Source organism: Eublepharis macularius, chromosome 5 (assembly GCF_028583425.1).
Source record: "Eublepharis macularius isolate TG4126 chromosome 5, MPM_Emac_v1.0, whole genome shotgun sequence".
Taxonomy (NCBI): Eukaryota; Metazoa; Chordata; class Lepidosauria; order Squamata; family Eublepharidae; genus Eublepharis; species Eublepharis macularius.
In genome coordinates, this window is record NC_072794.1 from 76,835,000 (window position 1) to 76,850,581 (window position 15,582).

Consider the following 15,582-nt stretch of genomic DNA (forward strand, 5'->3'; position numbering starts at 1 on the left):
CGAACCTGCGTATGACCAGCGCTGAGAGAAGAGCTCTGGCTGAAGTGTCTGCCATATTCCTGCTCACATTGATTTGATGGCAGGACAAGCAGACCGCTTCCTCTTGTATGACCCTGAGAAAAATCCTCTGGTCATCTGGTAACTGTGGGACAAACATTGCTACTTTAGTCCACTGCAACAATTGATAAGTGGCCATCATCGCTGCATAGTTGGCAATTTTGATGCCAAACGCTGCAGAAGTATAGACCTTCCTGCCCAAGGAATCAATCTTTCTGCTTTATCTGAAGGAACCGACAGGGATCCTTGCTTTGGTTTTGCTTGCATGTCCTCCATCACAAGTGAGGACGGGGGTGGGTGCAGAGACAGGAATGGGCACAGGTCATCTTTGACTCTATACAAATGCTCCACCTTCTTGTTGGTGGCAGGGGTTGATGCAGGTTTTAGGTTAAAGCCCGTCAAAAGTTCCACGAAGCCTTCAATCACAGGAAAGGCTATAGCTGGGGTACAGCCAGAATATATATGTTTTAATATTTTGTCCGTCAAGTGTGGTTCTGTGGAAGCTACCTCAATTTCAAGTGCTTTTGCCATGCGTTGGAGGAGCTCATTGTAAGCGCAGAAATCATCCGTCAGGGAACCCTCCTCCGACGGTCCGATCATCCTGTCAGGTGAATCCGAGGGAGGGGAGTCATACGATCGCTCGTAATGGGTGTAGTCCTCATATTCGGTATCCGAGAACCTCGGGGTCCTTCTGGATCCCATGGAGGAGCAAGCTTGCACTGAAGGGGATCTGGAGCGCTCTTTGGTTCCGCAGTCTGAGAAGTAGGAACCTTCCCTGTAATAGCGATGTGAAGTAGAGCCCATTGGGGAATGATGACATTTGGAGTAAGGGCTGTGTCTCTCCCTAAAACGTGGACTCTTCCTCCATCTCGGGTGACCCCTCTCAGCATGAGAGGAATGTGAAGACCAGAAGCCACGAGAAGGTGAGCGAGCTATCCCCGATGGTGTTGGGTTTTTTTTTTATCAGAATGACATCCTGCTCCCTCGACCCCTTAGATCTTGGGGTATCTTGGGGAGAGATTCCATCACCGGAACCACGACGTCTCTTCTCAGGTGGGTTGGACCTGACTGCGATATGCTGTTCCGCTGCTGGTTGCGGAGATATGACACTCTCCAAAACCTGTTTATCTGATCTGGAGGATAGACACAGCTTTTTCTTTTTCTTTTCCAGGGTAGAGCCCAATGGTTTCGAAGATCCCTTTGGAACCGAAGTCTTCCGAGCCGAAGGACTACTCCGACGATCTGACGTGGCTCCACTCCAAGGAGTTCTTGGTTCTGACAACCTTGGAGTCATGGAACCGTCCTTCCTGGATTGATCACCTGACCTCGACAACGATGGTTCCAAAGCTGGTCTTGATTCTGAAGGGGTTGGATCCGACAGGGTAGGCGCGGTCACTTCTGAGGAGCTCCGAACCGTTGTTGTCAGGCCCAATGGCCTAGGCTCGGTGTGGGCAGGCGACGGGCGGGAGTGAGGTGATTTAGCTCCAGAGGGCCCGGGCGTCGGTATGGTAGCCAATCCTCGCACAGAGGATTTTTCCTTAGAAGGAGGGTTGGTCGCCGCCATGGCACGCTGCCACAAAGAGGCTTGAAGCATACTCGCCCATTCTGCCCTGGCCTTCGGAGTGAAGGTGTGGCAGTGCTTACAGGCCTGAGTGTTGTGGGTTTCCCCCAAACAGTACAGGCACTTGGAATTGCCATCAGATTTGGTCATCTTCCTATCGCATGAAATACACCTTTTGAATAAAGCTTTCTCTGACATTCTTACAAACTACGAAGATCTCTCTCTGAAGAAGTAGAGTGAGCAAGAACCTCACTAGTTGGCAGCAAAAGAGGAACTGAGGGTACGTCGGGGGCGCCCCGCCTCTTAGAGACCATTTTCGGCGGGAAAGATGGCCGTGCATGCACGCTGAGAGGCAAGGACGCCCCCTAGTGGTTTTGAGCTTTTAAAATCTCCGAAGTCAGCAGGCCTGCACGTGTGCAGTCCCATGTGGGACTGCACAGGAAGACCGTAGATAAACATCAGTTCATATTTCAGTTTCTGCCTATCCCTACTGGCAACCAGTATTACGTGCATAGCAAACAGTGCTTATTGACTGCCACTTTAAAGCACCAATGGATATTAATTATCATCTAATATGTGACTACACTCCTCTGGACATTGAATGTTACAGTGACACGTGTGGTAGACATTTTGTATGATATAAGAATTAGGCAGCTTCCTTGAAATTCTTTGTGGTCTTACTCACTACATTCTGCATTTAGAATCCATTTTTCAGGCCTTGTTCTCAGATTAGCATGGGACTCTAATCTGGAGAACCGGGTTTGATTCCCCACTCCTCCACTTGAAGCCAGCTGGATGACCTTGGGTTAGTCACAGCTCTTCAGAGTTCTCTCAGCCCCACCCACCTCACAGGGTGTTTGTTGTTGTGGGGATAATAATGGCACACTTTGTAAACCACTCTGGGTAGGTGTTAAGTTGTCCTGAAGGGCACTAGATAAATCATGTTATTATCATCTGTATGTTATGCCCATTAATTTCTGTGAACATGGAATGACTGGGAGCAGATAGTTTCACTTCTGTTTAAATCTTATTTCAAACAGCCTGTATATCATATATTGTTTCATAAACAGAAACAACAAACGTTTATACCTAGTCATATTTTGCTGACAGTTTCTAAATGTATGAAATAGGTATTTGTATCTTATATTAGATAGTAACTATTAAATAGGTATGATTCCTATTCTCTCATTATGTTTACGAAGTAACTGATGTGCTGAGTTTAACTTTTTAAAAGTGTGCCCATTTCTTATAGCAGATGTTGGAGGGTATGAAACGCATACTGAACACTCAATTTGCTTTCCATATGCTCTTCTAAGGGTGTTTAAAAGAGCAAGCTAATGTAACTTGACCCCATAGCTTTGGTGTCAGGTGTTCAGATGCCTACAATGGTTGATACTGTCCTTGACATGCATCTTGTGCTCTTGTGGCAATGTTGTAATGGCATTGTCACAAAAGTATCAGAAACATGTCAAAGAGCATACAAGCACAAGACTACTGAATATTTTCCAGGGTTGTTGCACTAAGCTTGTCATGAGTGCTGCTTAGATGAGCCATTTTTTAAGGGCCAACCTACCTACATGTGACACTGGAATTTAGTCACTGGAACTCCAGATGAGTAATTTGGCCTTAACATGCAACTATAAAGGGGGGTGGATGTCTGAGTAAGAGCTGCCATAACTTCTCCCCTCAAGATTTCATCATAGTGAGAAATGGCTGCCCCAGGCTGCTTTAAGCTCTGGTGGTGCTAGTGATTACAGGCATATCATAATTATCTATCTTTTTTCTCTACCATGGCTTAAAGCATGCCAAGGGGTCATTTCCAACCAGGGAAACAACTCTGGTGGGAAAAGGTCACCTTCATTCCCAAACACCGCAACTTTGATCCAGATATTCCTCTCCTGCAGATTTTTTAAGGGCTGAATTATATAGTGAGAATTTCAATCATATAACTCCAACATGAAACAAAGTTTTACCCTTAGCCAATGCCAAACTAGAAGGCAAATATCCAATATCATGTTATGAGAAGATAAAAGTATGCATTGTGCTTAAGAGAGAACCTTCCTCAAACAAAAATGGTGTGTGCTAAACAAGACAAATGTAACCTAGTTCACATTTTCCCTTCCCTTCTCCCCAACCCACAAGACAAGCAGAACCAACCCCCTCTCTCAAACCAGTCTCCAGGTGCAGTCACTCAGTCTCAGGGTCAATCAGGTATGTCCAGCAGAATCACAACACTAGCAGGCAGTAAGGAGTCCTCAGCAGCACAGCAGTTCAGGTCACAGCCAGCCTCAAGAGGCAAGCCAGCAACACGAGGCCACACAGCACAACAAAGGAAGCTTAAGCAGGTAAGCCTCCAATTTAAAAATCCCTGCAGCAATTCAAAAAAGGCACTCTTCTCCTAGAGAATCTCCCCATTGGCCAGGGAAGGAGAGACAGCTACTGTAGGGATTGGACATACTCAAATTCCCTCCTCCCTTCCCTGATCCCCTCCCCGCTCCCCATTTCTCACTCTTTCCAACCCCCACACCCCCCTCCCGTTGCCTGAAAAAAGGTGCAAAATCTGCAGGAAGCATTCATTCCTCTTGCCATTCCTTGTAGGGAAAGAGTGCTCCCGCGCTACCGGAAGTGTTCCGAAGCGTTCTGAAGTACTTCAGTAAGCTTTGCTTCAGCATACCCAAATCGCTTCAGCATGCTGAGGCTGATTCGGGAATGCCAAAACATTTGGGTTAAAAACCCGAATCCTGAACCTGAAGCGCACATTCCTAATGCACTTACAATTATCCTCCACATAACATAGTTTAACTTTTCAGCTGTGTCTCCACCCAAATGAGAAATGAAATTAAAGCATATAAACAGGAATGACACTGGGTTAACATCTGCCCCAATCACAGTCATGTAACTATAGAATAAATTACAGCGCAAGAAGAGACAGAGACTGTAGCGGTGCATTTTGTAACTCTGAGTTATTCCAGATTGGTACTGCTGAGGTAACAAAGCTCAGTGTGATGCTAAATTGAACCATTGTAATGAGATACCATAAAGCTATATGGAAATGATAGGGCAATAGCAGCAGTAAAGACCTTCAATCTTTTTCTGATGTACCTACTAAAAATCACAAATCACTCACAAGAAGAACAATAACACCATTACCTTCTTACATGTACATTGCCATATTCCCCCATTTGGTAAATAGCAATAAGCTAGTTAAGGCTCTCATTCATTTATTTCTAAGTAGTTCTCTTTCTTCCCCCAGTGACTAGATAGTCTGTTCTTGCCTCTCTTTATCCTGCACTGGGTCTAGTTTAAATGGCAAGAGACAGCAAATGATGGATGTCCCCTCACTGTCTACTGAGTTCCTCTTCCTTCCACAGCAACATCTGACCAGGGTACTTTGGTTTTCTCCAAACATGCCTACTAGCATTGCCTTGTCATCATCATTAGTTACACCTTGTCAAATGTTACAGTCCTCACAGTATGTCTCTTTATCTCAGGTCATTATTACCATGTCAAAACAGAAACACTCTCATAAATGTGAAGGGAAGATCAAAGTAGCAATGCCCAAGTCTGTCAGATCTTATAAAGTCTTTAGAGTAGTTTCAGAAATTGGCTACTTACTCAGCTCTAATTCTAATAGATTTGGCTGGAGATCTAGGCTGATCTTACACAGAATCATACACCCATTGAACATAATGGACTGAAGCCCATCTGTTTAGTGTCACTATAGAGGCTCAAGTTCTCCCCCTAATGACATCTACATCTCCCACAAAGGTGTGCTGTCTGGTTGATTCATCTCCAATTTGTAAGTCTATTGCCTCCCCCCCTCAACGTATGGACAGACACAGAGTACAGTCCTAATCCACTGAAATCAATGAAGGCTTTTCACTGATTTAAGTGGGTCAAGAAGATTGCATTTTGAAGGAAACAAAGTAACAATATAAAGTTAAATAATAAAATTTGCTGGTTTTGAGAATAAGGATGTATTCTCATCCAGTAATACTGCAGAATTCAGATGATCGTCATTCATGGACTTCATAACATTCTGATCATTGTGGTGCCCTTTTTCTTTTTCTGCAACATTCTGAGTAGTTCAACATTTAAATATATACTATACAATTTTTAAAAATAAGAACATTTGTTGTTTTTGTTTACTACAGGCAGCATGCCAGCACTTTTCAGCAGTTTCTTTTGCTGTCTTGATAAAAAATAAAGTTGTTCTCTACTTTCTTCCCAGGCCCATCCCTTCATATTGAACAAAACACCTTCCCCTACAAAAGGATATACTGATTGAGGCTTGTTAAAAACACTAAAAAGTCTTTATGAACAATTAAAAGCAGGGAAAGGGTCTGGATAGCTGGCTTCAAACCAAGCAGTGGCAAAGTTACAGCACAGCAACAACTTCTTTCAGAGCCTACGCTGGTGAATAAGCTGGGATAGAGCGCCTTCTAGAGAGCACTGAGCTCAAGAGTGCTACACTACCCTAGCTTCTTTCCAGAGGATCAAAAAAAAAACCCATCTCCTTTTGAGTTCCTGGTATTGGGAATGTTCCATAATGTGACGTCTACATGTGTAAGTAACTTCAGAATCTTTCTCTATCCTAATAGTTTTATCATTTTATTACTGTATATTATGTAAACATTTTCAATAACATTTTGAAGAAAAATAAAAGACTGGCCTACAGTCTGATTCTGATTGTAATGATGTAAATTTGGAAATGTAAATAGATTTTAAACTGACTTCTTCCACAAAGGAAAATTCAGATGTCTTTGAGTATCCAGAAATAAAGGCTGCATCTCACGTGCTACAACAGAAAGGCGTAATGCAAAATACAAACCTGATATGCTGACCTTACTACAGCACTTGCAACATAAATCACTTCCAAATAAGTTTTTACAAAATAGTCTCATGTATTTAAAGCACCCAGTGCCTCAATATGATATCCAAAATTCTTACCAGTATTTTATAAACATGAATTTATACAAAGTTTACATCTAAATTACAAAAACTAATACCCACACTACGACCAATGTCCCTTTAAGGAAGTCACTTCCTTATTTGGAAGTGATTTATGTTGCAAGTGCTGTAGTAGGGTCACTGAATCCCACGTGCATCAGCCTATCCATTTGCTTGATTACATAAAAGAATGGGTCTGGATTGATTATTCCATGTAGGAAACAATGTAATGCTTGCTTTCACACTTAACATGAAGTGAATGTTCATAGTCAGGAGCGGGCAGGGCTGAGAATATTGAAATTAGTGAAATACCAGAATGATCCACAGCATTGGCCAACCCTCTTTGGGGTTCCAAACAGACTGTCAAGTAGCAAACTGACTGTTGCTATCAACTCTCTTTTCTTGTGAATATCTGCTGGGGATATTTTGGCAGAATTGCTACTTGTCTGCTATCAGCTGAAGTATTTTATAAACAAAATTGTGCTCTAAATGGTCCCAGATGTGCATGTGGAGTTTTGCTCAGCTTGATACTACTTGTCTCACATCCAAATCCTAGCTGGGTCCCTTATTCAAGTCTCACGTTCCTAGAATTCTTAAGAGACTGTGATAAAACGGTTCCTGTAAAAATGCACAAAGTTTAAAAGCCTTGCTCTGTTCACATAGTTAAGGTTCATAGTTGGAGGCAGGGGTCATTTCGTAGAAAAAGAGCTGCAGGAACTAATTAGCATAACTCATTAGCATATGCCATGCCCCTTGACATCATTGGAAGTCTGTCATTAGCATAACTGATTTGCATATGCCACACTCTCTGACATCACCAATCCTGGCTGTTTTGGACCCAATCCTGGCCATTCAGGGCCAAAATTGGGCCCAAAATCGTAAAAAGGGGCTGAAAATGGCTGAAAAGGGGCCCAAAATGGTCAGGATTGGGCCGCTGCTGAGTGGGAGAGTGATCCACCACCCATCAGAGGCTCAATCCTGTTCGCTTTGGGCCCAATCCTGGCTGTTTGGGGCCCAATCCTGACCATTTTGGGCCTGAATTGGGCCCAAAATGGCTGAAAGAGGCCCAAAATAGCTAGAATTGGGCCTGAAATGGCTGGTATTTGGCTGCTGCCAAACAGGGGAGTGTTTCCCCACCTGGCAGTGGCCCGATCAGGGCCGTTTTGTTCCCAATTCAGGACAAAACCAACTGATCCCGGCTGAAATGGCCCCAAATGGCCCTGATCCCGGCTGAAACAGGCCCCAAATGGCCAAAAATGGCCATTTAGGCCTGGATTGGGACCGAAACAGCCAGGACTGGGTTGGTGCCAGGCAGGAGATTGTTCCTCCACCCGGCACTGACCCGATCCGGGCCATTTCGGCCCCAATGGGCCCAGAATGGCTGAAAATCAGGTGGGCGGGGCTACCAGACAAGTGACCTCTTTGGAGAACTGCTGGAATGGCATTCCGGCATGTTCCCCCTCGAAATGCGCCCTGGTTGGAGGCCAGCCTATGATTAAGAACTCGAGACCTTTGTTACTTTGAGAAAATTATAATACAATCTTTGAAAACTTTTAACTATTAGCCTGCTCATGAAGCATTTGTATCAACAGAAGCTGCACTTAACATAATTAGGCCTTGCACTGGACAGAGTATGGAGATGACTGGGCCTTGATAAGTTGCCATTTTGAAAACAATATTCCGAGGGCACAGCAGTGTCTAGTAATCCTGGCTGAGATCACAGCCACCTATGATGAGGCATAAACACATGGCGAGGGACAGACTGTAATGCCAAAGGACCACAAGAAGGCGAGTAGATCTGGGAATGCTTTCCACCATCTAAATATTTGGGAAGGGTGTGACTAAACTAGTATGTTTGTGCGTCCAGCCATAGTTTTACTTTACTATCTGTCTTATTCCCTGCTGTATACAGGGAGAACAAAGAAGGCCAGAACTACCTATGAATAACATTGCCCAGAAGTAAGCATGTCACAGTGCTCATTGGAAAAGGGGTAGGGAAGAAGTGGCATGTGCATATCCCAAAAAACTCACTTCAGCAGTTTTCTTGCCCTTTAGTGAAATGTGATATATTACTGGCACTGCTAATGGCACACTGTGTAGTGTTATGCATGTCTACACCTGACCTTTGTTTTTTCTCCTATAGTTATCTAGGTGCCCGATGATGTCTCAGACACAGCCAAAGGATGCAATGCACCTGGTTGATTTCTTGTACAAGCTGCAGATGAATGAACTGCAAGTCAGCAATAGTGAGTACATCAGCCAGGCTTTAAGAACATAAAAATTCCCATGGTGGGAACATGGGGAAATGATGCCAGGAACAGAGTAGTGGTGCATGTATTGTGAACTCAAGGAGTCAAGTTTGGTATGTCACAGTTCCTGTTTTTTGCCCAGTTTGCTCTTCAGGTCAGACATGAGCAACGTTCACTGTTTTGGTAATGTGTTTTTTTCCCTTTAAAATGTGTTTTGTCCCCTTAATATCCATCTTATCTGATCACTGTGTCCTATTATTGCACTGGGGAGTGGGATGTTGACGAGTTAAACCATGTACCTGTTACGGGGGTCTTTTTAGGAGAATAGTAACACTTTTCATATTGGACGCCTGCCTTGTACTGCTTATTAGTTGGCTTTGAATAACATCACTCCTTTCCAAGGTACTCTATATATCAGAGGACCCCCTCCACTGGAGAACCTCAGCTCAGACTGAACCGCAAAAGCAGTGCTGTGCAACCACAGAGAACCAGGGGTCCAGCCGTTATCATTTCCTGGGTTTCTAACAGCAGTATAGGGGTGTAAGGATATTCTCTGTTCTGTACTTGTTAATTTCTTTCATGTAAAAATTATTGGAGGAATTTAATAAATGTTTTCCTTCAACACTTGCGCGTTTGTCTTAAAATCCAAAAGGACAACACAAGGACACACAGCCCATGCGCACATATCTAATGCGTGCATGCGTGAGTGGCTGACCTCTGGGTGGACTATATGTGTATGGCAGACACTTAAGTTCTGCATGGTGGATGCCTTGGTTTATAGATGTTGTTTAGACATAGAGGATTCAGAAGTGAAGAAGGGAAAAGGGCTATCCTTCAAGAAGAAATAGATTGCAGTAGGACAGGAAAAAGAGGAATAAAGCAGGAGACATGAACATCCTATGCAAGACAGTCATAAATCATAGACTGTTACAGGGCAATAAAAGTTAGAGAAATAAGAAAGAGGCATGAGAAATATTCAGAACTTGTCTAATCAATGGCATAGCAGGGAATAGGACATTAGGAAATCAAACTGATAGTAATTTTAATTGGATTCAATTTGAAATCATTTTTTGTTTTCTCTTTGAAGTGTATCAAGTGATTAGAAGAGATGTTCTGGAGATGGTCTACTCAGTGCAATCAGAAGAAGAAATAAGAAAAAATGGAATATATCTGAGAAAGTATCAATGAAACCTGAAAGACATACTTAATGTTTTTAAGAGAAAATAACAACAGCAACAATATTCGGTTTATATACTGCCCTTCAGGACAACTTAATGCCCACTGAGAGCAATTTACAAAGTGTTAGTATTATCCTCTCAACAATCACCCTGTGAGGTAGGTGGGGCTGAGAGAACTCTGAGAGAGCTATGACTGACCCAAGCTCACCCAGCTGGCTTCAAGCAGAGGAGTGGGGAATCAAACCTGGTTCTCCAGATTAGAGTCCTGCCCCTCTAACTACTACACCAAAACAAAAGCTTAAATGCTTTATAAAGGTGTGATTCTGAACAGATGAAAATCTAAAAAGAAAAAACAATTATTTTTTTAACAGAGAACACAGAAACTGGGGGGGGGAATTGCTTGAAAGAAGATGGTAGTTGCGTTTATTGGCAATGCTTGGAATTTACTTACCAGCATTTTCTGATTGCTTGTACTATCAGAACATTTCAGAATGTTTACAAATTAGCTTTTTATTATTTATGAAGGTTAAGTGATCATACCAATGATGTTTTTTTAAGTGCATAAGAATATAAGTAAAGCCTACTGAATCAGACCAGTAGCCCATGTAGTTCAGCATACTGTTTCACACAGTGGCCAACCAGTTAAACTGGATGCCTCTATCTTAAATCTGTGTCGAGATAAAATAGGAGTCTTTAAAAAGTGCCACTTGACCCCCAATTTAATTTTTAGTTACAGACTAACAGAATTAAATTGGTGTCTTCTTGCAAAAAGAAGAAAAGAAGGAATCTTGTGGGAAATGTATCTTCGCTTTGTATTATTATAATTGTGATTGTGACTGTATTCAAAGTGTTGTGTTTGATATGTACTTCATATTCACTAGAAAATTTTAATGGAAATGTGAGGTTTATCATAAAAGTTTGGATGAAAAATGGAACGGCCAGAACAATGGTCACAAGGGAACAGTGATACAGAAATATGGCATTTGAAAAGACTCTTATGCTAGAGCCTGAATACATAGGAAGGAGCAGGTTGTGGTTTCACCAGCTTGTGCAACTCACCTTCCAACTGGCTCACTAGCTGCCTGTGCATTGCAAGTCTGCGTGAGCCTGTAAGGAAAGAGTCATGCCCTGTGAGCCAAGGTCATTACCATGTGGTGAATGACCAACGTGAGGAAGTAACATGTAAAGGAAGTAACATGTTACTCTCCAAACAAGTTACCCAATTGATTTTAGAGCCATAAAACCAGCCACATGATAGGAATCTGGCATGTTTCTAAGATTCTGAGTAGAGTTGCTGAGGTCAAGGAATTATAATTATTACAAGTTTTATGCAGATGTACAGGTGTTACATGTTTTTTAAAATCTAAAAATAAAAAGGTTGTGCAGCCTGAAAGCTGACTCGTGTACTCCAGATGCGAATATAAAATTAGTACCAAAATGAGTACAATTCACTCTGCACAATGAAACAAGCTGATCAACTTAGAAACAATGACTCCCAGAATTAACTGGGGGCCCAGGTTGCAGGCAATACAGGGGAGGTGGGCAGGGAGACGGCATGGCAGCTGCCATGTTATGGAGGGGTGGGGAATGAACAGGGAAGCATGCCCAGGTACATCCAGTGCAGGCCCTTGGTCTGGGAAGCTGGCCCCCACCCCTCAGCATTTGGCCTGTGGCGGCATCCCGCCCAGCCCTCCCTTTTGTCACAACTTTTGGGTTAGTCGACTGTGGACTGGCATTGGGCACCAATCTGTTTGGGGGGAAAAGGGGCCCTCAGGCTCAGTTTCTCTATTATGGGGATCCCCATAAGGGGTCTCGGGAGTGAGGAATGGCCGGCCCATGCCCAGTCGGGGGCTGTAAGTCCACCTCACTCCCAGGTGGCAGGGGATGTTTCACACAGGGGTGTGTGCCCATGTGGCATCCCACTTACTGTCATCCTATGGTTCCCCCCCTCAGCAGGGGGTCTGAGGGGGTGTGTGGTTCATCGGCTTGGCAGGCAGGTCAGCCAATGCTCGGATCCATGCCCTATGCGCGTCTTTGCTTCCTGAGCTGTAATCTCAATAAAGTTGTGGCCTTCTTTACTCCAGCACTGTGTCTATGTGTTTTGTCGCCGTGCCCCCTTCCTGCTCTCCTCCCCCACTTAGTACTCACCTGCAACCACCAAGAGACTCTCTTTCGCAGTATTTGGGTATCCCTTTAATAAAATATTGAGCATGGAAGTGCGTGGTGGTTTGTTGGCAGCCTTGCACACACACCGTCTTCCTTCCCTTTTCCTTCTTGCATGACGTGGGATGAAGAGATCTGGTTTAAAACTCCATTGCGCCTGATGTAGGAATGCAGGAGCACACCTTAACTGGACCTAGTTTTCTCTCCACAGTAATCCTTGTCTGCATATGTCTTTTCATATAGAGGGAATCCAGGAGGAAGGAACAGGGCTGGGCTTTGCATTTAAAACCAGACAATCCACCTGGTTTGGTGCCTGTGAATGAGGACCAGGAGAATATACCAACAATATTATAATAACTGTGCTTATATACTGTTCTTCTAGACAGATTAGTGCCCCATTTAGCACAGTAAACAAAGTCAGTGTTGTTATTATCCCCACAACATAGCTGGGTAGCTGGGGCTGAGAGGAGTGGCTTACCCAAGGCCAGCTACTAATATGCCTCCCATTAAATTGTGCAGTTTGTTTCCCAAGTAGTGTGGCAACTTTTAGTTCTATTACAAATAAGTATTTTGCTTATATTTGATAATATTTAAGACCATTGTTTAATCCTATTTAACCAAGAGACTTCGACCAGGTTACTAAATCTTCTACTTCTTGTTCCCAGTGCTCATCTTCCTGATTTCTGCTTTGTGTCTTCTGTGATGATGTAGTAGGTTTTTCATATTCAGATGGTGCTATGGTAATATGTCAAAGAAAACAAAAAACAAAGACAAATTATATAAATGTAAATAAAATTCTCAATATAGTTTTAATCTTTAAAGCCAAATTTTTTATTTTCCACTATTTTTGGATCCAAGTTTTCTAAATATACTTAAGCCCTATATAGCCCAAGACCTGTGTGATATGCAGTTATTAAAATCAATCTACTGTGTAGTTGAAGACAAAACCAAGTATATTTATGCAATGAAAGATGGGAGGCCTAATAATATTTTCATACATTGAAACTGCAGTAAGAAGTGGGCTTGCCATCCACCTGCCCACTGGCCCCACTCACCTGGCCAATGGGATGGACAGCCATGGGGGAAAAGTGTGCATGCATGTTCCCACACTCCCCCATCACAGCACATTGAAGCCTGGTTCAGTAAAAATTACTTCTAAACAAGTGATTTTTATTGAACTTGGCTTCAGTGTGCCCCCCGGCTCCTCCATTTTCCAGCATTATGGAGGAGCTGCAGGTTACACTGAAGCCCGGTCCAGTAAAAATTGCCCTTTTGGAAGCGATTTTTACTGAACTGGGTCTCAGTGCACCCCATGGCTTCTCTGTTGTGCTGGAAAAATGTCATTTTCCGGCATGACGGTGGAGCACAGGCATGTGTGAGGGAGGTAAGTACCCCCACTGCCCCTCCGCTTTGGCCCCTGGCAAGCCTGGTATCAAGTGAAGACCGACTTTCACTTTCGCAAGTTATAACACGAGATCATGAGATTAAGCTCTGGAAGCGACTTCCGGTTTGGGATCCATGGAGGTCTAACGCAGCTCTAAGTGCAGAGCTGACCGGGCTGCCGTTTCAGCGGCCGGAGGGGCACAAATAGCCCCCGGCCACCTGCTCTCAGGCGGAGAACAGGCAAAGAATGCTCAAAGACCTCAGGGCGCGTCGATCTCGGGCGAGGGGGGGTTCTGCGCTAAGGATTCTCTCTCGTCCCTTGAGGTCCCACCCTAAGACAGGTCGGCTAAAATCTCTGCGGCAAAACCGGGGCCAGTGCGGCTGGCATAAGACCTACATGCCCAAGCTTCAACAGGGGAAAAGTAGGTGGAAAAGAATTTGAGATCGAAGCAGTGATTACAACCCAGAAAGACGCTTGAAAAGGTAAAGATCACTATCTCTCGAATTGGGATGGATTACTTAAAGTAACGAACTTTTAAAGTGAAACTTTAAACTGCAACAGACGGAATATAATGAGGGGAAGACTCGGCAAGAAATAGTTTAGAAAAAGGACTAAGTTAAATGAAGCTATTAAAGAAACTGGACAATTGTTTTTCATACCTGTGGTCAGAGAGTGATAGCAGGCTGTGAGAAAATTTCTATCATCGCGAGAGCTGCAGTGGAGAGACGGGAAACAGGAAGTGCGTCACAGTGATAGAGCTGCTGGAGAGAGACGACCCTTATTGGAGACAGGAAGAAGGGAATCGCCATTTTTGAAAAGGGAAGGACTTTGGCTTCAACAGGAGAGGAAGTAGGACATCTTGGATTGCAAAAAGACTACAGAAAAACCATAGAGAAAAGACGCCCGACATTTTGGACTTCTTGAAACATCTTTTGCTTTTTTTAAGAATCGGGACAGTTAAATTAATTTAGAGGGACATAAACTTAAACGCCACGGAGCTAAGGAAACGTGCAGACTCGTGGGAGCGAGGTAAATCAAGCCCCACGATGTCAAAAAAAGAGTGGCAAACGGCTATTGAGAACCTGGATAAAAAATTTCTGGAGATGTTAAAGGAATTGAAGGAGACAAAACAGGAGTTGGTGAGGGAAGTCAAAGATGTCAAAGAGACAGTAAAAAATGAATTGGCAGAAGTAAAGAAGGGAATGGAAACAATACAAAATGACTTGCAAGCAGCGCAGCAAAAAGTTAATGTAGTTGAGAAGGTGGTGGAGAATCTTACAGAGACGCAACGAATGGATATGAGAGCGATGAGGGGAAGGATGGCAGTTGCGGAGAGCAAGTACATGGAGAAGCAGCTGAGGTTTCGAGGTTTGCCGGAAATAGATGGAAAGACAGCACAAGAACAGGTTACAGAGGTGTTAGCTGAATACCTGGGAAAGGAGGAGGAGGAGGTTGTGGCTATCCTTGATGTGGTGTATCGAATAAATTCCAGATTGGCGACCCAGAGGAAACTACCAAGGGATGTGATTGTGCAATTTACGACAAGGAATTCAAGAGAAATGATAGTGAGCAAGCAGTTTCAAGATCCATTGATAGTTGATGGCAAGACGGTTATCATCATGAAAGAGTTACCCAGATCGGTGCTGCTTGATCGGAAAAAATATAAAGTTCTAGTTCAGAATTTGAAGGACATGAAAGTAAGATACAGATGGGAATTACCGGAGGGGATATCCTTCGAATTCGGAGGAGTGAAAAAGCGCATCAGATCTGAATTTGAGATGGAAAAGTTTATGAGAGACAATGAAAAAGACTTACCAACAACAAGGCTATGAATATGGAGTGTAAACTATTATCTTGGAATGTAAATGGACTTAATTCACCTAATAAGAGAAAAAGTATTTTCCACTGGCTATTAAAACAAAAATGTGATATTGTGTGCTTGCAAGAGACCCGTATTAGAAATCAGGATGTAAAATATCTTAAATTGGGCAAGTTGGGCAATGAGTTTGTAGCGGCCTCAAAAAAGAAAAAAAGGGGAGT

General features: G+C 43.4%; 1 protein-coding gene across 1 annotated transcript in view; it reads right to left on the reverse strand.

The window, feature by feature from the left end:
• Window positions 1–12,771: 12,771 nt before the first annotated feature.
• UBE2U (ubiquitin conjugating enzyme E2 U) overlaps window positions 12,772–15,582 on the reverse strand; it is a 51,693-nt gene continuing 48,882 nt past the window's right edge. The window contains exon 11 of the mRNA XM_054981734.1: window positions 12,772–12,893. Coding sequence (XP_054837709.1) covers window positions 12,772–12,893 — 122 coding nt within the window. The remainder of the gene's footprint in view (window positions 12,894–15,582) is intronic.